Here is a 25730-nt window from a genome sequence, read left to right as displayed (position 1 = left end):
GTCTCAGGATAAGGGGCTGGCCATTTAATACTTAGATAAGGAAGAAGTTCTTCACTCAGAGGGTAGTGAATATTTGGAATCCTTTACCCCAGAGGGCTGTAGATGCTGAGCCGTTGATTATATTCAAGGCTGAGTTCGATTGATTTTTGGACTCTCGGGGAATCAAGGGATATGGGGATCGGGCGCGAAAGTGGAGTTGACATCGAAGATCAGCAATGATCTTATTGAATGGCGGAGCAGGGTCGAGGGATGCATTCTAGCCCTGCTCCTATTTCTTATGTATCAATTACCATGTCCAATTTAACAATTAACAGCAATTTTGTTCCACCGTGCATTAGTTATCATAACTATATGAACAAACAACTGTAAATTTATTCCCCAGTGTATCAGTTCTCATGATCATATTAACAAACAACTGTGAATTCATTCCCCAGTGTATTGGTTATCATGACTATATTAACAAACAACTGTAACTTAATTCCCCAGTGTATTAGTTATCATGACTATATTAACATCTGTAAATTAATTGCTCAGTGTATTAGTTATCATGACTACATTAACAATCAACTGTAATTTTATTCCCTTGTGTATTAGTTATTATGTCCAATTTAACTACTAACTGTAATTTTATTCTCCTCTGTATCAGTTATCATTTTCATTATAACAATTAACTTTAATGTTATTACTTCTATGATTCTATGGAGATCAGAGAAAGAAAAATAACAAATAAAAACAGAGAATTAGGGAGAAACAGAAAAAGGGAGAGAGGAGAGGGGGAAACTGATGGAGAGAGGGCAAGAGAAACAGACATGGCTTTCGAGAAAGTGCAGACTGTTTCTATCGCGGGATAACTGCGGCTTAAAGTGCTCGTTTAGATCAGGCAGAGACTTTATTTCTATAATGGGAGGAGGGGCTGCATCTTAACATAGAGTCAGACACACACTATTTGATAACCAGGTATGACATTTGTTCCCCTTTTTTTAGCAGACAACCAACAAGGAAACATTTTTTGAATTTGATCCAGAAATATTGAAGTTGATTTAATGATGCCAATGGAGGATTGGATAACTTAAGGAGATGTGGAGCTGTGTCCTCTCCTCACTGGGCAGACTGATCCTGGGTTTGTACCTCCACAGATTCGGCTTTTCCAATCCTATCCCTTAATGTCAGGATGCACTGGTTTAGTTCTCAGTCCTGAAACTGGGGTCTTCCCCGAGACCAGATGCTGTCACTCTGAGATCTTCATGTACATTGTACCTTCAATCCTATTCATATCTTGAGATCTGTAGCGTGGCTCATTCATACAGGTGGATTTAGATTTCATTCCATACTAGTGTTAGCTGTGGTTCAGTGGGAGCACAATCGATTCTGAACCAGAGGGTTGTGTGTTATTAGCCCGTTGGAACGCTGATATTCAGTGTCCCAAAAAATACCTGGCAAGGGACCAGATGAACCTTTGACCCCTTCACCTTACCGTCTGGGTTTAACCTCCCAGCCTATGTCTAGAAGGGAATGATGCCTAATATTTCTCGCTGAACTGTCTTACATCTCCCAGTTCAGATTGAATGAGTTCACCTCACCGACCATTAATTAGGATCCCCACAAGCGACTGGGTGAATGGACTAACGCTTTCTTACCAAATCTTCAAAGAAATAAGAGAGCAAATCATGCACATCAATGGTTTACTGACTGGAAAATCATAAATATTATTCAAACATTGAGTATAGCAATAATAATTACATATCAACTGTTGTGGACAGGGTCACCCAGCAATCTTAACAACAAATAATTAAAGGCAGATACTTATCACAATGAATATCCGATTGTAAAAGCAGCTGAGAGTATCACCGAAATTCAGCATTAGCTGGATCACTGATTATCACATTATAGTTTAGATCTGTGTCGAACACGACTGCAGATTGGTGAGATTAATTTAGGATCAACTATTTAACCCCATTAGATCGCCAGTCCATGGAATAGATTGGAGAATAAATTCACCTCGGGCGTTGGAGCAAACCGGGCGACAGTGAATCGGAAGCTCGTTTTCTAAACCAAATGATTTTATTCTCCATTTAATGTTGTTTTCCCTGATAAGATGTTAAAACAGGGCCACATTTGTCTCAGTAAATGTAACACTGCAGCCAACACTGAGCCTCACACTGGGCCCTTCCTGTCTGTACATTGACCCAGTGTCCCACTGCAGCCCAGACTGAGCCCCACCCTGGGCCCTTCCTGTCTGTGCATTGACCCAGTGTCCCGCTGCAGACCTAACAGAGTCCCACCCTGGGCCCTTCCTGTCTGTACATTGACACAGTGTTTCACTGCAGCCCAGACTGAGCCCCATCCTGGGCCCTTCCTGTCTGTACATTGACCCAGTGTCCCGCTGCAGCCCAGACTGAGCCCCACCCTGGGACCTTCCTGTCTGTACATTGAACCAGTGTCTCACTGCAGCCCAGACTGAGCCCCACCCTGGGCCCTTGGGGTCTGTACATTGACCCAGTGTCCCACTGCAGCCCAGACTGAGCCCCATCCTGGGCCCTTCCTGTCTTTTCATTGACCCAGTGTCTCACTGCAGCCCAGACTGAGCCCCACCCTGGGCCCTTCCTGTCTGTACATTGACCCAGTGTCCCACTGCAGCCCAGACTGAGCCCCACCCTGGGCCCTTCCTGTCTGTACATTGACCCAGTGTCCCACTACAGCCCAGACTGAGCCCCACCCTGGGCCCTTCCTGTCTGTACATTGACCCAGTGTCCCACTACAGCCCAGACTGAGCCCCTCCCTGGGCACTTCCTGTCTGTACATTGACCCAGTGTCCCAATGGGAGACGACGCTCGATCAGCTCGAGCTGGAATCCGTTCAAGGGCCTATAGGATTTCAACTTGGAGCACGGCCGGTTAAAGGGGAGGGACAGAGAATCGGCCAAAAATGTTCGTAAAATGAGACCAGGAATGATTATAAATTGAAAAGTTCACACTCCCACAATCAGTCCGGGTCTGGATTCCCGCAGTGACTCCAGGTGTCGCTTTCCGTTTGGACTGAACTGATTCCCCTTCAGCCTGAAACAGATTAAAGATTAAACAGGAAATAAACAGATTGAACAACAGTGTAAATAACAGGGAGACTGGGGTTAATATTTCAATAATAATTACAGACAAACATTACCCATAAAAGCGACTGAATCCCATTGATATTTTATATATTACATTAAACATTAACACAAACACTCACCCGATCCACTCCAGACTCCTGCGGGACCGGATGAGGGAGCGGAGAGCGGGGATAGATCGGTCTGTGAAGGAGTTTGATCCCAGGTTCAGACCCGTCAGTGACTGGTTTGTACTGAGAGCGGAGACGAGATCCTTGGTACAAGAATCTGTGAGACCGACAGCATCCAGACTGGGGATCAGAGAGAGAGAAATAACAGGAATCCGGGTAAATCCCCATTGTTTTTTAATAACACTATTACTGATACTAATAATAATGTATAGTGTTTATTAATAACACTATTACTGATACTAATAATGTTCAGCGTTTATTAATAACACTGTTACTGATACTAATGATTTACAGTGTTTATTATTAACACTTTTACTGATACTAATAATAACGTACAGTGTTTACTTAATAACACTATTATTGTTACTAATAATAATGTAGAGCGTTTATTAATAACACTATTACTGATATTAATATTAATGTACAGTGTTTATTAATAACACTGTTACTGATACTGATAATAATGTACACTGTTTATTAATAACACGATTACTAATACTAATATTAATGTACATTGTTTGTTAATAACACTATTACTGATACTAATAATTATGTACAGTGTTTTTTTCCAACACTGTTACTGATACTGATAATAATATTCAGTGTTAGACATCCAGTTATTATAAACACAATCTCACACAATCTAATACTTACCCCAGTGTCTGTATTTTACAGTCCGGATTCCTCAGAGCCTCAGACAGTAGTTTCACTCCTGAATCTCCCAGTTTATTATTACCCAGTTTCAGAAACGTGAGTGACAGGTTTGTACTGAGAGCGGAGGAGAGATCCCTGGTACAAGAATCTGTGAGATCGTTATCGCATAACCTGATCGGAAAGAGAGAGAGAGAGAGAGACAGAGAAAGGAGCAGAGGGAACAGGAATCAGAGTAAATTCCCAGTATTTATTTGTATTATTATTACTGAAACTGACATTTTTATACCGTGTTCAGACATCCAGTTATTATAAACACAATCTCACAGTCTGATACTTACTGCAGTTTCTGTATTTTACAGTCTGGGTTCCTCAGAGCTGCAGACAATAGTTTCACTCCTGAATCTCCAAGTTTATTATTACCCAGGTTCAGATCCGTCAGTGACCGCTTTGTAGTGAGAACGGAGACGAGATACTTGGTACAAGAAGCTGTGAGATCGTTAGCCCATAGACTGGTGATCAAATTGAGAGAAATAACAGGTAATCCCCAATGTTTATTAATAACACTACCACTGATACTAATAATAATGTACAGTGTTTATTAATAACACTACTACTGACACTAATAATAATGTACAGTGTTTATTAATAACACTATTACTGATACTAATAATAATATACAGTGTTTATTAGTAACACTACTACTGACACTAATAATAATGTACAATGTTTATTAATAACACTATTACTGATACTAATAATAATATTCAGTGTTAGTCATCCAGTTATTATAAACACAATCTCACACAGTCTAATACTTACCAAAGTTTCTGTGTCTTGCAGTCCGGGTTCCTCAGAGCCGCAGACAACAGTTTCACTCCTGAATCTCCCAGTTTATTTTTCCCCAGTCTAAACACAAACAGACAGAGAGTGAGAAGCAAACTGAATCCAATCCCCGATCTGACAGAATTTTTCTCTCTGATATTACAGGAAACACTGAAAAATCTTCAGGAAATTAATAACCAGATTTCCCTGTCACTGACAATGAATCTCACTTAATCCAACGCCCCATAGATTCAGGGACTGTCAGTCAATGTATTTATTCAATAAAGTGCTGTCTGTGTGAAGCTTTTAAATGTCCCTCAGTCCGGTCTCATTCCCTGATGATCAGAATTACCCTCCTGGAGGTCAGTGACCGGTTCCGTCATGTTTGGGGAAACTTGTCTCATTTCTGCTGCTCCCTGACATGGAAACATAGAAACATAGAAAGTAGGAGCAGGAATATGCCATTCGGCCCTTCGAGCCTGCTCCGCCATTCAATATGATCATGGCTGATCCTCTATCTCAATTCCATATTCCCGCTCTCTCCCCATATCCCTTGATGCCTTTTGTGTCTGGAAATCTATCCAGATCCTTGTTAAATATATTCAGTGACTTGGCCTCCACAGCCTTCAGTGGTAGAGAATTCCACAGGTTCACCAAGGTCGGAGTGAAGAAATTTCTCCTCATCTCAGTCCTAAATGTCATTCTCCGTATCCTGAGATGGTGACCCCTCCTTCTGGACCCCTCCCCCCAGCCAGGGGAAACATCATCCCTGCATCAAGTCTGTCTCGCACTTTCAGAATTTTGTATGTTTAAATGAGATCTCCTCTCAATCTTCTAAACTCGAGTGAATGCAGGCCGAGTCGACCCAATCTCTCCTCATACGACAGTCCTGCCAGCCCTGGAATCAGTCAGGTGAGCCTTCGCTGCACTCCCTCTATGGCAAGTATAACCATTTTTAGGTAAGGAGACCAAAACTGCAGACAATACTTCAGATGTGGTCTCACCAAGGCCCTGTATAACTGCAGTAAGACATCCTTGCTCATGTATTCAAATCCTCCTGCAATGAAGACCAACATACCATTTGCCTTCCTAACTGCTTGCTGCACCTGCATGTTTGCTTTCAGTGACTGATGTACAAGGACACCCAGGTCCCTTTGTACATCAACATTTCCCAATCTATCACCATTTAAATAATACTCTGTCTTTCTGTTTTTCCTTCCGAAGTGGGTAACTTCACATTTATCCACATTATACTTCATCTGTCATGTATTTGCCCACTCACTCAACTCGTCTAAATCGCCTTGGAGCCTCTTTGAATCCTCCTCACAACTCATGATCCCACCTAGTTTTGTGTCGGCAGCAAACTTAGAAATATTATATTTGGTTCCCTCATCCAAATCATTGATATATATTGTAACTAGCTGGGGACCAAGCACTGATCCCTGCGGTACCCCGCTAGTCACTGCCTGCCACCCCGAGAAAGATCCATTTATTCATACTCTCTGTTTCCTGTCTGTTCAACAATTTTTAATCCAGGCCAGTATATTACCCCCCTCCCCCAATTACATGTGCGTTAATTTTGCACACTAACCTCTTACGTGGGACTTTATCAAAATCCTTCTGAAAATCCAAATGAACCACATCTACTGCTTCCCCTTTATCTATTCTACCAGTTAGAACCTCAAAAAAGCCAGTCGGTTTGTCAAACATGATTTCCCTTTCATAAATCCATGTTGACTTTGTCTAATGCCGTTGATATTTTCTCGGTGTCCTGTTATCACATCCTTTATAATGGACTCTCACATTTTCCCTACCACTGATGTTAGGCTAACCGGTCTGTAGTTCCCTGTTTTCTATCTCCCTCCTTTTTTAAACAGTGGTGTTACATTTGCCACCCACCAATCTGCAGGAACTGTTCCATAATCTATAGAATTTCAGAAAATGACACCTAATGCATCCACTATTTCTATGGCTACCTCTTTAATATTCTGGGATGCAGATTATTAGGCGTTGGGGATTTATCGGCTTTCAGTCCCACTGATTTCTCCAGCACTTTTTTTTACCAATGCTAATTCCCTTCAATTCCTTCTTCTCACTAGTCCCTTGGATCCCAAGCATTTCTTGGAAGTTAGTTGTGTCCTCTTCCGAGAAGATAGAACCAAAGTATTTCTTTAATTGGTTTGCCATTTCCTTGTTCCCCATTATAAATTCTCCCGTTTCTGAATGTAAGGGACCTACATTTGTCTTCACTAATCTTTGTCTTTTTACATACTTGTGGAGGCTTTTACAGTCCATTTTTATGTTCATTGCAAGTTTACTCTCATGCCGTATTTTTCCCCTTAATCAATCGCTTGGTGCTTTTATGCTGAATTCTAAACTGTTCCCAATTCTCAGGCTTGCTACTTTTTGTGGCAACTTGATATGACTCCTCTATGGACCTAATATTATACTTAATTTCTTGTGTTAGCCATGGTTGGACCGCTTTTCCTTTTGTGTTTTTGCACCAGAAAGGAATGCAGAATTGTGGCAATTCATGCATCCGTTCTTTAAATGTTAGCCATTGCCCATTCACCATCATGCCTTTTAATGAAGCTTCCCAATCTATTACAGCCAACTCACTCCTCATACTTTCGTAGTTTCCTTTGTTTCGATTTAGGACCCGATTTTCGGATTGGACTTATTCACTTTACGTCTTAATGAAGAATTCTATCAAGTTAAGATCACTCTTCCCGAAAGGACCCCGCACAACAAGATTGTTAATTAACCCCTTCTCATTGCACAATACCCAATCTAGGATAACCTGTTCCCTCATTGTCTCTCCAACGTACTGGTCTAAAAATCAATCTCATATACACTCCAGGAATTCATCTTCCACAGTATTATTGCTAATTTGTTTTGACCAATCTATATGTAGATTAGAGTCACCCATGATTACTGTCATACCCTTGTTTCATGCATCTCTATTTTCCTGTTTGATACCGTCCTATACATTGCTACTACTCTTTGGAGACGTATAGACAACTCCCACCAGTGTTTTCTGCCCCTTGGCGCTCCTTAACTCCACCCATACTGATTCTACATCTTGATTTTCTGAGCCAGTAAACTTTCTCACTCAGCTCTGATTTCATCCTTTAAGAACAACGTCACCCCACCTCCTTTTCCTTTTTGCCTGTCCTTCCTAAATATCGAATATCCTTCGATACTCAGCTCCCAGCCTTGGTCACACAGCAGTCATGTCTCTGTAATTGCAATTATATCAAATCCGTTTACATCTATTTGCAGGGTTAATTCGTCTACCTTATTACGAAAGTTCGTGCATTCAGATGCATTTTTAGACAACTTAACATTTTTTTTTACTATGGCCCTATTTGTCTTATTACCATTTTTTCTTACCTGGACCCTATTTGTTCTTGCACTCTTCTGTTTGTACGCTCTGTCCCTTCCTGACACAATCTGGTTACCCTTACCCCAATCACTTTCCTGCACTGCCTCTTTGACTTTTTTCTTCAGCATTCCAGATTTCTCTCCATCCCCCAAACCCCCATATTTAGTTTAAAGCCCTATCTACCTCCCTAGTCATTTGATTCACTAGAACTCAGATCGCAGCATGGTTCAGGTGTAATCCGTCCCAAAGGAACAGCTCTCTCTTTCCCCAGTACTGTTGCCAGTGCCCCACAAATCGAAACCCTCCTCCCACACCAATCTTTGAGCCACGCATTCATCTCTCTGATCTGAATTACCCTGTGCCAATTTGCTCAGATAATAATCCGGAGATTATCACCTTTGTGGTTCAGCTTTTTAATTTAGTCCTTAGATGCCCAAACTCTCTCTGCAGAACCTTTTTCTTCGTCGTACCTATGTCATAAATCCAAGATGTTATGGGAATGGAGCGATTTTCCCCAAATTAAATGATAAAGCGGTGATTACCTGTACTTTATGCAGTATTACATTAATCTGTATAATATCTTGGGGTGAGTTATATTTTGAAACGGCGCTAATGGCTGCTGTAAAATACGTTCCCCAGGATTTTATGTAACAAGGAGAGTTTCTTCTGTCCCGTTTACAAGCTTTAATTGTCTCTTTACTCCTAATTTATAGGGAGGGGAGTCTCTCAGTTCATTCCCATTAAAATGGCTCGACATTTATTTCAGGTGTAACGGGCCCGACAGTTTTTGGGGAATTTTCTGAGGTTCCCTCCTCGAGCGGGGCCTCACACACAGGGAGCAGATTATGTGTAATTTCCAGGTTCACTGCCTCTGGTTTACCCAGGAGCCTCACGATGTGTGAGGCCCCACCGCTGGCCGGTGTGTGTCTGTACTCCTGGGCAAATAACACACAACCCATTAGATTGGAACCTTATTACCGGCAGATTTTAGTTCCCAAATCGCACTGAAGTGTCGGCCTTGATTAATGAGCGAGGAGCCTGGATCCACGACCTTCTGACTCAGAGGCACGAGTGCTGCCAGCTGGGTGAAGAGATGGTGGATGTATTGGAGAGTGTGAAGGGCTGTGTCATTGATGAGTGAAGATAACGGACCGTCGTCCTGTGGGGAAAGCTCAGCTCGCCCACTGGCGGTTGAGTGCCCTAAAGCTGTGTTTTTCTCTTTGTTACTGAATGTTTGGTGTTTCAGCTTCCCTCTCCTACACGCATTGACAGTCCGGTGACTGTCACTTGCCCCCACACCTCGGTAATCGGGTGGGATGCTCCGACACACGGACTGCTTCAGTTAGTGTCGGTCTACGTGTAAGTAACTGTGAGAAGGAGCCTCTTCAATGGACGTATCTCAGACAGTGAGAAAAACAGCAATCAATATCATTTATTGCAATTAAATTATCAGACTCTTTCAGTGACCTGTATTTACTGATCGGGTAAAGACTGTAAAATCCCAACTTGTTCACAAGGACGCATGTTAGATTCTCCAGTCCTGAGGGAATTACTAACCGATCCTCTGATCATTTTTCATATTTGTGTGGAATCTGCTTCTCTCTGGTTTAACTGAACTGTTTGTTTCCCTTCATTAAGGAGCAAAAACGAACTCCGTCACCATTCTACAATTGGCCCAACAGTTGGAGACAAATAAACAGTTACCTCAACTCCTGGCATTTGTGCAGTGCGGGTCCCAGCCGCTGGAGTCCTTCACACTGAATAGAGCAGTTCCACAGATCGAGGTGTTTTATTGTATCACAGAGTCCAATGACATGAGACAGCACCGCACAGTCAATCGGGGTCAGTCGCAATCCACTAAATGTAAGTGTTTCCACAGATCCCACTGTGACCCGAGCCAGTGTTTGATTCTGAGACTCAAACAGGTAGTGGAATGTGTTCAGGAGGTTCCTTTTACCAGTTTCACTCTCTGTCTTTCCAATCTCTCCTTCAACCTTCTCCTTCACCCAATCAATCACTCCGCAGATAGTTTGATGAAGAAATGGACCCAGAAACTCCTCCAGGGGCCGAGCTGACTGTGAGGAGGAGAGACCAACAACAAAACGGAGAAATATCTCAAATCGCCCATCTTTCTTGCTGTGGGTTTCACTGAGGAGTTCCCGGATGTCCCCTGGATCTGGAGTCAGGAATTGTGCGAGTGCGGCTACAAACTCTTGGATGGTGAGGTGCGAGAATGTGTAAACCACACTCTGGGAAGAATCATCTCTCTCCGAAAGTTCCATCATGAACCCAGACAGGAACTGGGAAGGTTGCAGATTGTACTTGATCAAATCTCCATTTCTAAACACAATCTTCTTCTCGGAGACTCCTGTGAAGGCCATCTCACCGATCTTCAGAAACACATCCCGGGGGGATTCAATCTCTCGGCCATGGTTTTTCAGAATATTGTAAATATAGTAGGAATATAGTTGGGTGATGGTCTTGGGAACTCGCTGCTGTTTCCTGTCTCTTTGTGTGAAGAAGGGACCCAGTGACAGACCGAGGATCCAGCAGTAGGAAGGGTTGTAACACATGGTGTACAGGATCTCGTTCTCCTCCACATGTTTGAAAACAGCTGCTGCCACCGACTGATCTTCAAAAAACTTGTTGAAATATTCCTTCCGTTCTTCACCAACAAATCCCAGGATTTCAGCCCAAACACTGATTTCAGCCTTTTCCAATAAATGTAATGCAGTGGGGCGGCTGGTCAAGAGCACTGAACATCCTGGGAGCAGCTTGTGCTGTATTAAACTGTACACAATGTCAGACACTTCACACCAGTCTTCAGGATCTGTGCACATGTACTGAGGTTCTGTATTTCTCCGATTGTCAGCAAAATCGATACTGTCCTTGAATTCATCTAAACCATCGAATATAAACAGTAATCCCGCTGGGTTCTTCCAGAGCTCTCCCAGAATATTCCCAAAGTAAGGATACAGATCCAGTATCAGGTGCCTCAGGTTTATTTTACAGTTAATAGCGTTCAAATCCCGGAATTTAAAACTGAAAACAAATTGAAAGTGAAGGTATATTTTCCCAGTGGCCCAGTCATAAACAATCTTTTGTACCATTGTTGTTTTTCCAATCCCCGCGACTCCGCTCACTGCTGCTGAAATCCCAGATTTGGATTTCCTCTGGGAAAAACTCCTCTGGAACAATTGATCAGTTCGGATTTTTTCCAGTTCTCTCCGGAGATGTTTCTCTCTCCACTTTTCATGGTCTCGGCCTCTTGCCAGCAGTTCATGTTCGACAAGTGTCCGATCTCGAACAGTAGAAATGACCGTTAGTTCAGTGTATAGAGTGACCAGCTGGAAAATCTTAACCTTCTCCTTTATTAGGATCGTGTTCACTCTCACTGTTTCAGTTTGGATCCGGAGTGTTTCCTTGTGTTTCTGTTGAACATCTTCAATTCGAACAGACAGATAGTAGTTCTCAACGTTAGTTGTATTGACATAAAAACAAATTCTCAATCTCACTTTACTATTCAGGATAATGTTGTGAGATTGAATTCACAGCTTCAATGGAGGTGCAAGCAGGTAATTAAACTCAGTTACTGAAAACCTCGCTTAAAAGTTAACAAGGACTGAGAAAGGTTTTAAATCCTCACTTGATTCGAATATTTAATGAACGTGGAGATTTCTATAAAGGTGATATTTTCCCTCTGATGTTTAATACTATCAGCCCTGCCCTAGACGATAGTAAAGGTTGCAGTGGATCAATCTATGAAACAGTCAGTGATGCTGACCTTCTGCGGAAATGGGAAATTGTGTTTTGTGTATCAGTGGGACAGTCAGGCTGGGAATGGACAGAAGTCCCACTGTTATAGCATCAGGTCTTGGGCAGGTTATCTGAGATATTGTGTGCACTGGGAGAGGGACAGACTGGATGGACAGGAGTTGAATTGCGATTGCTTCAGCGATGTTATCTGGGGTGTTATCTGCACTTGTATAGTCACATGATCACAGGTGAAGATTACACACATTCTGAAGGTACTGGGGGGAATCAGAAAAATGATTTAAGCTATTAGGAGTTTATGGTGAGCCGGTTTGATGTATTTTGTTTGGGCAAGAGACTTCGGTGTTGAAATGTTACAATATTTCCATTATTCATCATATTGGCTCGAAAAAGACTCCTGAGTTAAAGGACGATTCTCTGAGTAGAATAAGTTCTCTCTTTCACTGCCATTCGGAAGCCAGCCCATAACTTCTCAATTATCCTGAACATTGTCTTTCTCTCACATTTCCCCACGGATTAATGATCTATTATGTGAACATCTTTACATCTTCACAGTTCACATCGGACACTTTGACGTCTCATTTTGTGCCTACTGTTTCCCTACTGTCAGCCTTAACATCTGGCTCAATGCTCTTTATCTGTGAGCCCAGAGAGTCTGGGTGGCACATAGTAGGTGTGAATTGGGATTCGTGGGTTGTCAGAACTGAACTACCAATGCATTTTGTCCTGCCAGGTCTGTATGGGGATTCACAGTGTATCAGGATACCCCCAGTTGTGTTTGGGGATTCGCACTGTTTCAGGATCCTCCCAGGTGTGTATGGGGATTAACAGCATATCCGGATCCTGCCAGATGTGTATGGGGATTGGCAGTATATCAGAATTCTGAAAGGTGTGTATGGGGATTCACAGTGTATCAGGATCCTGCCAGTTGTGTTGGGGATTCACAGTGTATCAGGATCCTGCCAGGTGTGCAGGGGATTCACAGAGTATCAGGATCCTGCCAGGTGTGTAGGGGATTCACAGAGTATTAGGATCCTATCAGCTGTTTATGGGGCTTTTACAAGTGAAAGCGATCAGCAGCTGGACTAGGTGAAATAATGCAACCACCGCATATTTACAGAGTATGTCTAAATCGTGAGAATTATAACTTGAATCTTCGGTATTGATGACAGATCCAAACGAGGTTAATTTCTGTTTCCCCAGACTTTGGATTTCTGATTCCCAGATTGTGACAATCTCTTAACAAAAGTCTACAGTCAAACATTCTGATTCTCAGAAGTGGAATAAACGGTTTGAAATCTCCATGTCATCACTTACCTTTCAGGTGACTTGGTATTTCAGATAAACCTCGTCCAATGTTCATATAATCAAATGGATCAGAACCTGTTTAAATAAATTAAATTTCATGAAATCAGATCTGACTAATATGATCGTGTTTCAATCTGAAATTGAATTCAGTGTGTGATTTTACCGTACCAAGTTCCTGCATCTCTTTCAGTATTTTGTCCAACTTTGGTACCGCATGGTGCATTTTCACAAAGGATTCCCACATCACCCTTCGGGCCAGAGAGCCTTTCTCCATCACCAGATTTAGGAGAAGTTTGGAACTGTCCGCCCTGTTTCCCTTCTCCACGAGATCAATGACTTTCTGTAAATAATAATCATTAATATTTTGGTCTCTCCTTTTCTCAGTCCCACTGAAACTGATTCCCCTTGTTTTCAGTCCACATAAGAGTTATACCCGAACCGTTCCCCTGTTCTTTGTACAGATACTGACCGATCCACTGGGTATTTTCACCTCTTCCGATCATTGTTTCAGATTCACTGTATTTTCAGTTTGATCAATTTCTTTCCTATTTGACCTCTTTCTATTCTGTCACATTCTATGATTCTAAGATCTGATATCATGTTAGTTCTGTGATGTTTCAATAATCCAAACTCATTCTGTGTCCCTCCCACTTACCCGATGTTCCTGTCCACTGAAATGCCTGTCGTATGTTAACAACGAGCTGACTCCGTCCACCCCTCCATCAATCGCCTGTTCTAGTCTGTCCCGGTAGAATTTCGTCAACTGGAACAGCTGGTAATCGTCGCACTTTATCAGGAACTCAGTGATTTCAGTGTTCGGATCTGTGAACAAAAATGCAGAAAACTAAACACATTATCGACTTTCTATCTGGGGGTTACATTTCCTGTGATAGCAAACGGCTGAAGCCTCCTGTGAGCCACATTATGAAACACCTTCTGAAAACCCAGATACACCGCATGTGCTACATTCCATCGATCGAGAGAATCACCTCTCAACAAAGCTTTATCAAATTTGTCAAACGCGGATTGTCTTCAGCGAATCAATTCCAGCCTCGGCTGATCATCCCCTGTTTCTCTAAATTTTCACTAATTCGACCTGAAATTACAGATTCGAGGAGTTTGCCCACGACTGACAGAGACTAACTGGTCTCCAGTTACCCCTTGACCCTCTCTCCCTATTTTAACAGAGACATTACTTGGGTTCATTCAGTGCAACTGGATATATTTGATAACAAACGTGGATTAAGAAATTGTGATCAGAGTCCCTCCATTCTCCTCTCTGACTTCCTTTAACAGCCTCGGGTGTGTTATCTCTGGGCCCAGTGATTTATCCACCTCGGCGATGTTTCTCAGATCCAAATCCTTCTCTACAGTTATCTCTAACTGTGGGCCCACATCCTCCTCTAGTACACCAACATTTTCACTTCTACCATCATTTTTAGAAACTAAAGGAATTTTTCTTTATCTCCCCAAACCTTCATCCACAACTAGTTTTCCCCAGTTCCCCCCTATCTCACCTCCACTGATTGCTGAACTGAAAAACCCAATGGCAATTGTGCTGTTTCCCTTCCTATTGCTGAACTGCGTAGATATGGATTCTATCTTCACATCGCTCCCTGGAACATCCTTGTGTTCTAAACCGCTCCACTCTATCTCTCTGTTCGCCTTTCAGACTCTCCTTAAAACCTATCTCTTTGACCAAGCTAAAATCTCCTTATTTCACTTGGTGTCATATTTTGTTTGATAATCGCTCCTGTGAAGCCCCTGGGTCGTTTTACTACGTTAAAGGCGCTATATAAATGCAATTATTAATTGTTGGAGCTCTGTAATCGAACCTTTATTAATACTGGCGTCCATCACTATTTTTCTCTCCACTCAAAATGTTCTAACCAGGAACATTTCACGCTGAGTCCTGTGACAACTCAGGCCTTGTCTCACAGAAACGACATCATATTCCTTATGCTTCTGATTTTCCAAATGTGTTTGGGATGATTTGTAGATTCACAGAATTAACGCACAATCCGAACTCCGATTTTTTGGAATGTTGACCCGTTTTCGTTTCTTCTTTTTTTAAATCGCAAGTGAATTTCTCTCTCAATACTTCAAAACCTCCTAACTTTTTTCCTGCTAATACCTTTTCATGATTTCATACATCTTCCATTCCTGCTCCAACAGTTTTATTAATTCCACTCTCCAGTCTCAGACCCGGATATTTCCCACCTTCCTGTCATATCAGCAGAAACCCTCCCACTGCTCCAGTCACCCAGTCTGTAAAACCACTGTTGGTTGGTTCAGATCGTGACCGTCCCTCCCCTTCTCCCTGAACTCACTCTAGTCCACAAGACCATGACACCTTCCCTCTTGCTCCAACCTTACTTCTACACATTGACCTGCCTCATATTTCCCTCCTTAAGTGGCCCAGTGTAAAACAGTGGCACCCCATCCACCACCCTGAACATTCACTCCCTTCTCCGGCGCACTGTGGCTGCAGTGTGTACCATCCACAGGATGCACTGCAGCAACTCGCCAAGGCTTCTTCGACAGCACCTCCCAAACCCGTAACGTCTACCACCTGGAAGGGCAAGGACAGCAGGCACATGGGAACAACACCACTTGCACGTTCCCCTCCAAGTCACACACCATCCCGAGTTGGAAATATATCGGCCGTTCCTTCATCGTCGCTGGGTTAAAATCCTGGTGCTCCCTTCCCAGCAGCACTGTGGGAGAGTCTTCACCACACGGACTGCAGCGGTTCAAGAAGGCGGCTGTCCACCACCTTCACAAGTGCAATTACGATTGGTAACATACTGGGTTATAAATAAATGCTGGCCTCGCCAGCGACGTTCACATCCCATGAACAAATAAAAAAACCACGGAGATCACCAGCTGGAGGCATTGTTTTTTAGTCTGGACCTTGAATCTTAATATTCCCTCCATAAACGTATTGCTATCCTTGTTACTGGTTCCAACCATGACTATTCTCTGCTCTCCTTTCCCTCCCAGAGATGTTCCCACCCGTTCCAGCATGTTCTTCCATCTGGCACCAGGGAGGCAATTTACCGTTCGGAACCTGCTCAGGGCTGCATAAAAGTCTGTCTGTTCCCCTAACTATATAATCTCCCTCCACTATTGCTCTCCTATTTCTGTGTCCCATCTGCCTCTCACCCGCGCCCGACTCGGGATGCACCCCTGCTCCCCGATCTCACACTGTTACTCAGGAAGAGCATCTTCTGATCACTGTCACTATCCACCTTACAGTCCCCAACACCAGGTATCGAATGGATAGTTCCAGTATTCAGGAGATCCCTCCACCTGTGACTGCACTGTCCCTCTAGATGGTCACTCACTTCCCCCTATCTACACAGTATCTGTGCAGTTACCTCTTCCTGTGTGAGCTGCAGGTTCTTGCTCGAGATCCGGACCCTTTGTCATGACAGAAATTATAATTTGATGAATTTTCTGAACTTACCTGTGTCCATTCCCATTCTTGTTGAAGATGTTGGTTCTTCTCCCCTGTTTGGACCTTCAGCCATGGTGGTGACAGGCGTTCCCTGATTCTGATGCTCTGTAATAAATATAATATTAATAGGAGGGTTAGACAGAAGTATTAAAATGAGCAGGAGAACGTTCCCTTGTTAAACGTGATACCAAGTCCTTCCTCCCCCATCAGTACAACAGCTGATCGCTCTGGGATTGAGCATTCCACGAGTGTTATGATCAACACTCCACATTAGATGTGACACAGACAGCTGCCCAGTGAAATTCAGTGAGTCCCGCTGATTTCCAGAACCCAGTTCCAGACGTGCCCCCTTCGGCCGAAACGCTGCACTGGGAGGGCCCATTGGTGAGATTTACTCATACAGTTCAGGCCAGCACCAGCCTGATTAGGAACATAGGAGAAGGGGTAGAGCATTCAGCCGCTCGAGCATGTTCTGCCATTCAATGAGATCATGGCTGATCTGTATCCTAACTCCATCCACTCCTCTTGGCAAAATATCCCCTAATACCTTTGGTTGGTAAAAATCTATCGATCACAGATTTAAAATTATTAATTGAGCTAGCATCTACTGCTTTTTGCGACGGAGAGTTCCACACCTCTACAACCCTTTGCGTGAAGAAGTGTTTCCTCACTTCTCTCCTGAATGGCCTGGCTCTGCTTTTAAGGTTCTGTCCCCTTGTCCCAGAATCCCCCTCCAGCAGAAAAGGTTTCGCTCCATCTACCCGATCAACTCGTTTTAAAATCCTCAATCAAATCACCACTGAGCCTTCCATGTTCCAGGGAATACAAGCCGAGTTTATATAATCTCTCCTCATAATTTAAGCCTTGGAGCCCTGGTAACATTCTGGTGAATCTGCGCTGCACTCCTTCCAAGGCCAATATATCCTTTCGACAATGCCGTGCCCTGAACTGTACACAGTTCTGAGGTAGTGAATATTCTGGAGGGAAATATGGAGCGGGCTGACCATTGATAAATTAAATAACCCTTCACTCGGTTTTACACAGTCTGGGGCAATTGAATTATTTCATTTATAGATTTGTGCTTGATAGTTTAAATTTGTAGGAGGAAGATGGTGTATTCGACCGTATCAGACAGGTGGATAAGGCCAGGAAGTGATAGAGTACCGCGGTCACAGTTACAGAGGGTGAGAGAGAGGGATAAGGAAAGGAAGTGATAGAGTACCGCGGTCACAGTCACAGAGGGTGAGAGTGGGGGATAAGGACAGGGAGGGATAGAGTACCGCGGTCACAGTCACAGAGGGTGAGAGTGGGGGACAAGAACAGGGAGGGATAGAGTACCGCGGTCACAGTCACAGAGGGTGAGAGAGGGGGATAAGGACAGGAAGTGATAGAGTACCGCGGTCACAGTCACAGAGGGCGAGAGAGAGGGATGAGGAAAGGGAGGGATAGAGTACCGCGGTCACAGTCACAGAGGGCGAGAGAGAGGGATGAGGAAAGGGAGGGATAGAGTACCGCGGTCACAGTCACAGAGGGTGAGAGAGGGGTATAAGGAAAGGAAGTGATAGAGTACCGCGGTCACAGTCACAGAGGGCGAGAGAGAGGGATGAGGAAAGGGAGGGATAGAGTACCGCGGTCACAGTCACAGAGGGTGAGAGAGGGGTATAAGGAAAGGAAGTGATAGAGTACCGCGGTCACAGTCACAGAGGGCGAGAGAGAGGGATAAGAACAGGGAGGGATAGAGTACCGCGGTCACAGTCACAGAGGGCGAGAGAGGAGGATAAGGAAAGGGAGGGATAGAGTACCGCTGTCACAGTCACAGAGGGCGAGAGAGGAGGATAAGGAAAGGGAGGGATAGAGTACCGCGGTCACAGTCACAGAGGGTGAGAGAGGGGGATAAGAACAGGGAGGGATAGAGTACTGCTGTCACAGTCACAGAGGGCGAGAGAGGAGGATAAGGAAAGGGAGGGATAGAGTACCGCGGTCACAGTCACAGAGGGTGAGAGAGGGGGATAAGGACAGGGAGGGATAGATTACCGCGGTCATAGTCACAGAGGGTGGATAAGGACGGGGAGTGATAGAGTACTGCGGTCACAGTCATTGAGGGCGAGATTTGTGACGGTGATTTGGGCCACTTCATTGCTGAGGTCGGGGCGGAAACTTGATTGAATTGGTTCGATTATGGAGTTATGAGAAAGATGGGCAGATTTGGGAGGCAATGAATAATGGAGAGGGAAGGTAGGTTGGAGATGGTGATCCACATGTGTAACTATTCAGCCACGTTTCAAACTGGCCGTGTCTCTTTGATCAAACCCTCCACTGTGAAATACTCAAGAGTAATTTGTGGGTTAATGTTATAGAAACAGGGAAACTCATTACACTGTCCATAACATCCCGCGGTCTCGGGCTGGGTAATTAGTGCGGGGCGACCGGAATCTCCCAGTTTCATCGGAGGGTTTCGCTCGTTGCAGGCTACAGAACTAAAGCAAAGCTTCCAATATTCTCATTTTACAAAACTGCTTCAGAAAATGCAGCCACTTCGCCATCTCTTTCTCTCAGTGAGGCTCTGTAACCTGGAGCTTGCCCTCTCACAGTCCCGTGCTGTTGTTCCACATTCCAGGCTGCCGATTCACTTCCTTGTGTGGTCACTGTTGAAGGCATTTTTTAAATTCTGCACCGGAAACACAGGACACCATAAGAACATAAAAAACAAGAAATAGGAGCAGGAGTAGTCCATACGGCCCCTCGAGCCTACTCCGTAGTTCAATATGATCATGGCTGATCTTCAATCGCAACTCCACTTTCCTACACGATCCCCATATCCATTGATTCTCCTCGAGCCCAAAAATCTATGCATCTCAGCCTTGAATATATTCAGTGACTAAACATCCACAGCCCTCTGGGGTCGAGAATTCCAAATATTCACGACCCTCTGTGGGAAGAAATTCCTTCTCATCTAATTCTTGAATGGCCAACCTCTTATCCTGCGACGATGCCCCCCAGCTGTAGACTCTCCAGCCAGGGGTCTTTTGTTTACTTTCAAATTCCATTTTCTCCCTTTTTTTCAATTTTTTGATCGTCCTTTGTTGGTTTCTGAAATTCTCCCAATCTCCAGGCTTATTACTCTTCTTCGCAACATTATAGGCCTCTTCTTTCAATCTAATACTCTCCTTAACTTCTTTACATTCCAATGGGCGGATCACTTATCCCGTGAAGTTTTTATTTCTCAACGGAATGTATACTTGTTGTGAATATTGAAATATTTCTTCAAATGTTTGCCACTGATTTTCAACTGTCAAACAATTTAATTTTATTTCCCTCTTTTCCTTTGACAACTCGCCTGTCATACCTATGTAATTGGCTTTATTTAATTTTAAGATTCCAGTTTCTGACTTTAGAACGTTTCTTTCAAACTCAATGTGAAATTCTATCATATTATGATCACTCTTCTCCAAAGGGTATTCTACTGTTAAATTTCTAATTAACCCAATCTCATTACATAATACAAGATCGAAAATAGAATGTTCCCTGGTCGGCTCCATGAAGTATTGCTCTTGGAAATCGTCTCGAATACATTCCATGAACTCGTCTTCAAAACTACCTTTGCCAATTTGATTTGCCCATTCTATATGCAGATTAAAGCCCCCATAATGACTGCATTTCCTTTGTTACAAGCTCCTGTTATTTCATGATTAATACTCTGTACAACGGTATTGGTAATATTAGGGGGTCAGTAAAATACTCCCACTTGTTATTTCCAATTTCCACCCATATTAATTCGACTTCCTGATCTTCCGCGTCGAGAGCCTTTCTCACCAAAAGACCATAAGAGATAGGAGCAGGAGTAGGCCATTCGGCCCCTTGAGCCTGCTCCGCCATTCAATGAGATCATGGCTGATCTGATTTTTACCTCAACTCCACTTTCCCGCCTTTTCCCTATATGCTTTGACTCCCTTGCTGATCATAAATGTGTCTAACTCAACGTTGAATGTATTCAATGACTCAGCCTCCTCAGCTTTTTGGGGTAAAGAATTCCAAAGATTCACGACCGTCTGGGAGAAGAAATTCCTCCTCATTACCGTCTTAAACGGGCGATCTCTTATTCTGAGACTATGCCCCCTAATTTTAGATTCCCCCATGAGGGGTAACATTCTCTCAGCATCTACCCTATCGTGTCCCCTCAGGATCTTGTATGTTTCAATAAGGTCCCCTCTCATTCTTCTAAACTCCAATGAGTATAGACCCAACCGGTTCAATCTTTCTTCACAAGACAACCGTTCCATACCCGGAATCAACCTAGTGAACCTTCTCTGAACTGCCTCCAATGCAAGTATGTCCTTCCTTTAATAAGGGCACCAGAACTGTATGCAGTACTCCAGATGTGGTCTCACCAGCACCCTGTACAGTTGTAGCATGACTTCCCAACTTTTGTACTCCATCCCCCTAGAAATAAATGCCAATATCCCGTTTGCCTTCCGGATTACCTGCTGCACATGTCCTTATGTCATCCTTTATTATTTGGGCTACACCCACTTCTTTCCCACTCTGCCCGTGTTTTCTAAAAGGTCATGTACCCTGTAGTATTTAGTTCCCGAACTTCGTCATTTTTCAACCAAGTATCTGTAATGGCTATTTGTTCAAACCCATATATCGCTATATGTGCAATTAATTCATCTATCTTGTTACGAATGCTCCTTCGCATTCAGATAAAGAACCTTAAATTTTGACTTTTTACAAGTTTTTCCCTCTTTGACCTTCCTTGTTGTTGCATTATTATTAGTAAACTCCATGTCCCTTCCTGCCACAGTCTGATTATCTTTACCCGGGTCAGCAAACTGTTTCACTGTATTAACATTTCTCATTCGATTTCGAAATTTCTCCTCACCTGACCCCTCCCCCTTTTTCAGTTTAAAGCCCTACACAGGAGAATAGTTGATGAAAATACCGACTGTGTAAAGGTCAAACTAATTTTCCCTTAGTAATGTTAAAAAAAATCAATCGTTGAAACGTAGCTGATGGAAAGCTGACATCGCCCTAAGGAAACAAACCACTGACTCAGAGCTGCACTGATCCCCAACTTACCCAGTCCCAAACCGACATCCTACTGACCCAGTCCCACAAAGACATCCCATTGACCCAGTCCCAAGCCCACACCCAACTGACCCAGTCCCACATCGACACCCCACTGACCCAGTCCTAAACCTACATCTCACTGACCCAGTCCTAAACTGACTCCTCGAAGACGCAGAAATACACCGACACCGCACTGAAATGTTGTTTTATTAAATGTGGTAACTTCCTCCTTACCATTTAAATGTTTAAATAAACTGGTCCGTGACACATGATCTGCACCCAGGAGGTTATAAACATCGGTAATTCGCCAGGGTGCTCTGTGTTGTATTTTTCACAACATGGCACTGTGTGAACACCAACAGTTTAATCCACACAAACGACACAGAAAGCAGCAGCAACTTTAGTCAAATGCCACTTTCGTATCTTTGTTCCAGTGAGGCCATTGGGGAATAAATACCAGATCTCCAATATTACACCGAAGAAAAATACTTTTAATTATCGTCCTGTAGATTTGTTTTTACTGCATGATCTATTTCACAAAAAGAAATTGTAACATCGAACATCGATCCAATAATGTTGAACTAAATCAAAATCATTGTGCTGTTTCAACTTACCCGATATCCTTGTAACGCCCCGAAATTTCGCTCCTTATACAGACTCCAGTGGGTTAAACCTCCTCCCACACTGAGGGACAATCAGAGATTTATTATACAGCGTCCCCGGCCCCGCTCCTTATACAGACTCCAGTGGGTTAAACTCCCTCCCACACTGAGGGGCAATCAGAGATTTATTTATACAGGGTCCCTGGCCCCGCTCCTTATACAGACTCCAGTGGGTTACACCTTGTCCCACACTGAGGGACAGTAGGAGATTTATTGACACAGGGTCCCGGGCCTCGCTCCTTATACAGACTCCAGTGGGTTAAACCTTCTCCCACACTGAGGGACAATCAGAGATTTATTGATACAGGGTCCCGGGCCCCGCTCTTTATACAGACTCCAGTGGGTTAAGCCTTCTCCCACACTGAGGGACAATCAGAGATTTATTGATACAGGGTCCTGGTCCCCGCTCCTTATACAGACTCCAGTGGGTTAAACTCCCTTCCACACTAAGGGACAATCAGAGATTTAATGATACAGCGTCCCGGGCCCCGCTCCTGATAATGACTCCAGTGGGTTTGTGTGTGAAATAGAACCCCCGGTTGGCAGAAAACCCGTGGGGGTACGTTATTATCCCGCGTCGGAGCATCAGAGCGACTATAGAGTCCCTGAAATAATGTGGCGAGGGAATGTGGCATGGCATTGGGGTTTCGGGACCGTTCGCAATTTCAAGCCCAGTGGTGACAAAACTGCACCAGGATCCTAAAGTTCCTGAGTTCAAATCCCGACATGGCATCTGTGAAACTCAAAAGAGCTGATATTACTGACAGTATCTGGACTGATTATAGAGCTGGTATTACTGACAGTATTTGTACTGATCATGGAGCTGATATTATTGACAGTATATTTGATGATTAGAGAGCTGATATTACTGACAGTATCTGTACTCATTGTAGCACTGATATTACTGATAGTATCTGTACTCATTGTAGCACTGATATTACTGACAGTATCTGTACTCATTGTAGCACTGCTGTTAATGACAGTATCTGTACTCATTGTAGCACTGATATTACTGACAGTATCTGAACTGATTATAGAGCTGATATTACTGACAGTATCTGCACTGATCATGGAGCTGATATTACTGACAGTATATTTGATGATTAGCGAGCTGATGTTACTGACAGTATCTGTACTCATTGTAGCACTGATGTTACTGACAGTAACTGAATTGATTATAGAGCTGATATGACTGACAGTACCTGTGATGATTATAGAGCTGATAAGACTGAGAGTGTCTGCACTGATTATAGAGCTGATTTTACTGACAGTATCTGTGTTAATGGAAGAGCTGGTATAATGAAAAAAATACTGTTTTACCGCACAGCAAGAGGCCATTCGGCCCAACAAGTCTATGCTGGGATTTATGCTCCACATGACGCCCATCCCGCACTACTTCATCTCATCCTATCAACATATCCTTCTATTGCTATCCCGCTCATGTATTTATCTACCTTCCCATTAAATGCATCTCTGCTATTCGCCTCAACAATTCGATGTGGGAGTGAGTTCCATATTCTCATCAGTCTCTGAATAAAGGAGTGTGTGCTGAATTCCTTATTGGATTTATTAGCAACTATCTTATATTTATGGCCTCGAGTGTCGGACTGCCCTCAGGTGGAAACATCCTCTCTGCATCTACCTGAGTGAACCACTTCATAATATGAAACACAGGTCATCTGCCAGTCTTCACTTTAGTCGAGAAAAGAGCCTCAGCCTGTTCATTCTCTCCTGATAGTTGTTAGATAAATAATACATTCAACAGGAACACCAGAAATGAAAGGAAGTTAATGCCAGGAAGGAACACCCAGGCCATAATATTCTCCCCCAGGATCGGATTAATGCCGACAATCTAGGCCCAATCCAGTGCCTGTGGAAGGATACCTTAAAATTGCACCAACAAAATATCTGGAGCCGGGAGGCCGTGTTTGTACATTGCTGCGGTTACAGCTCACCAGTTAGAAGGACTGCACTGGGCAACTCACATTTTAAAAAACAACCTTCTGTGGAATTGTTGTCTTGTCCCGACAGGTGGGTGCGGGAGAACTGCTGGGACTCGCCCGGCAGAGGCGGAGATTCCGAAACGGCGCCAGAGAGATTGCGGTGTCCCGACCTGTCTCAATATTTATCGAGTAAACAACAAGGTTGTTATTATAACGTGGGTTTAGGTGGTGGGTGAATTGCGATCCAGAAACCAGGAAACAGCAGGATCGCATCTCGGCAGATACAAAAAGCCTCAATTTCACGACCCCAGTAATTGAAATTTTTTTATCGACAATGTCTTGAGCCGAACTTTTAACCGTCCCCGAAATAGAATCACATTTAAGTTTCAGGGAGTCACTCTTTAATTGTGGCACAGGGAGGAACAGTGGGTGTTTTTACTAAACTATATTGAACATTTATTCTCTCGATCGTCTCGCAAATATTATCTGATCTTTTACTCCCCTAGAATTCTGTGAAGTTCGGAACAGATAGCACTCAACCTTAAATAAGACATTGGCCCGTCCCCTCAGACACTGGCCCGTCCCCTCAGACATTGGCCCGTCCCCTCTGACGCCGGCCTGACCCCTCAGACCCCGGCCCGTCCCCTCAGACCCCGGCCCGCCCCCTCAGATCCCGACCCGTCCGCTCAGAGACTGGTCCGTTCCCTCAAGTAAAATGATACCACCCCGTTCCTCCTCTCGGTGGACCTAAAAGTTCAACTGCTCCCTGCGGTGCTTCATCTCGACCTCTACAATAAAGATGTAGGTTTGTCCTGCGTTTATATTCACCGTTTGTTCTCACTGAACAACCATTATTGTTTTATTGTTGTTCGCAAGACCCCCAGAAATGAGCTAGTTCGTCATAGAACTCCAGATGGCCAATTGATTTAACATTAATCATATAGTTAACAATATAAATCTCGCAACATTGTCCGGCTTCTATCAGTATCGGAGGCTCATTGTCTCATCACAAACCTGTCTCGTTTCACAATGTGGTTACAAGTTCCAGCAAGCAGTCACAGTTAGTACAATTTGCATTTCAGTAAATAAGCAGCAGTCAGTTACGTTGTCCAATCGATACATTAACGCACAGCTTTCACTTACTTAGACATTAAGCACATCAGACACCCTTATTACCCAGACCCTCAATAAACCCCTTCACAGCATGCATCTGTTGAACTGAAAACAGCTAATATTACTGATATTAACTGTATTAATTATGGAGCCGCAAGTACTGAGAGTATCTGAACCGATTACAAAGCTGCTATTCATGACACCATCTCTACTGATTACAGAGCTGATATTACTGACAGTATCTGTACTGATTATGGAGCTGA

The 25730-nt window shown here is 43.6% G+C and overlaps 2 protein-coding genes and 1 pseudogene across 2 annotated transcripts in view; 2 read left to right on the top strand and 1 right to left on the bottom strand.

Moving 5' to 3' along the window:
- Positions 1–25730, top strand: part of LOC137316330 (zinc finger protein 271-like) — a 212561-nt pseudogene that overhangs the window by 64266 nt on the left and 122565 nt on the right.
- On the bottom strand, positions 1668–16774 carry LOC137316371 (NACHT, LRR and PYD domains-containing protein 3-like). The gene is made up of 10 exons (XM_067980446.1): positions 16689–16774; positions 13875–14041; positions 13388–13559; positions 13229–13294; positions 9842–11579; positions 4750–4836; positions 4269–4439; positions 3931–4101; positions 3229–3396; positions 1668–3056 (listed from the first exon to the last, which is right to left on the bottom strand). The coding sequence occupies exons 1-10, from the start codon at positions 16750–16752 to the stop codon at positions 2969–2971; spliced, it is 2892 nt and encodes a 963-aa protein (XP_067836547.1). The 5' UTR covers positions 16753–16774; the 3' UTR covers positions 1668–2968.
- Positions 23600–25730, top strand: part of LOC137316377 (NACHT, LRR and PYD domains-containing protein 3-like) — a 31760-nt gene continuing 29629 nt past the window's right edge. The window contains 1 exon segment of the mRNA XM_067980452.1: positions 23600–23705. Coding sequence (XP_067836553.1) covers positions 23600–23705 — 106 coding nt within the window.

The sequence above is a fragment of the Heptranchias perlo genome, unplaced genomic scaffold (genome assembly GCF_035084215.1).
Source record: "Heptranchias perlo isolate sHepPer1 unplaced genomic scaffold, sHepPer1.hap1 HAP1_SCAFFOLD_59, whole genome shotgun sequence".
NCBI lineage: Eukaryota > Metazoa > Chordata > Chondrichthyes > Hexanchiformes > Hexanchidae > Heptranchias > Heptranchias perlo.
The sequence above is the reverse complement of the archived record's forward strand: the minus strand, read 5'-3'. Positions and strand labels throughout refer to the sequence as shown.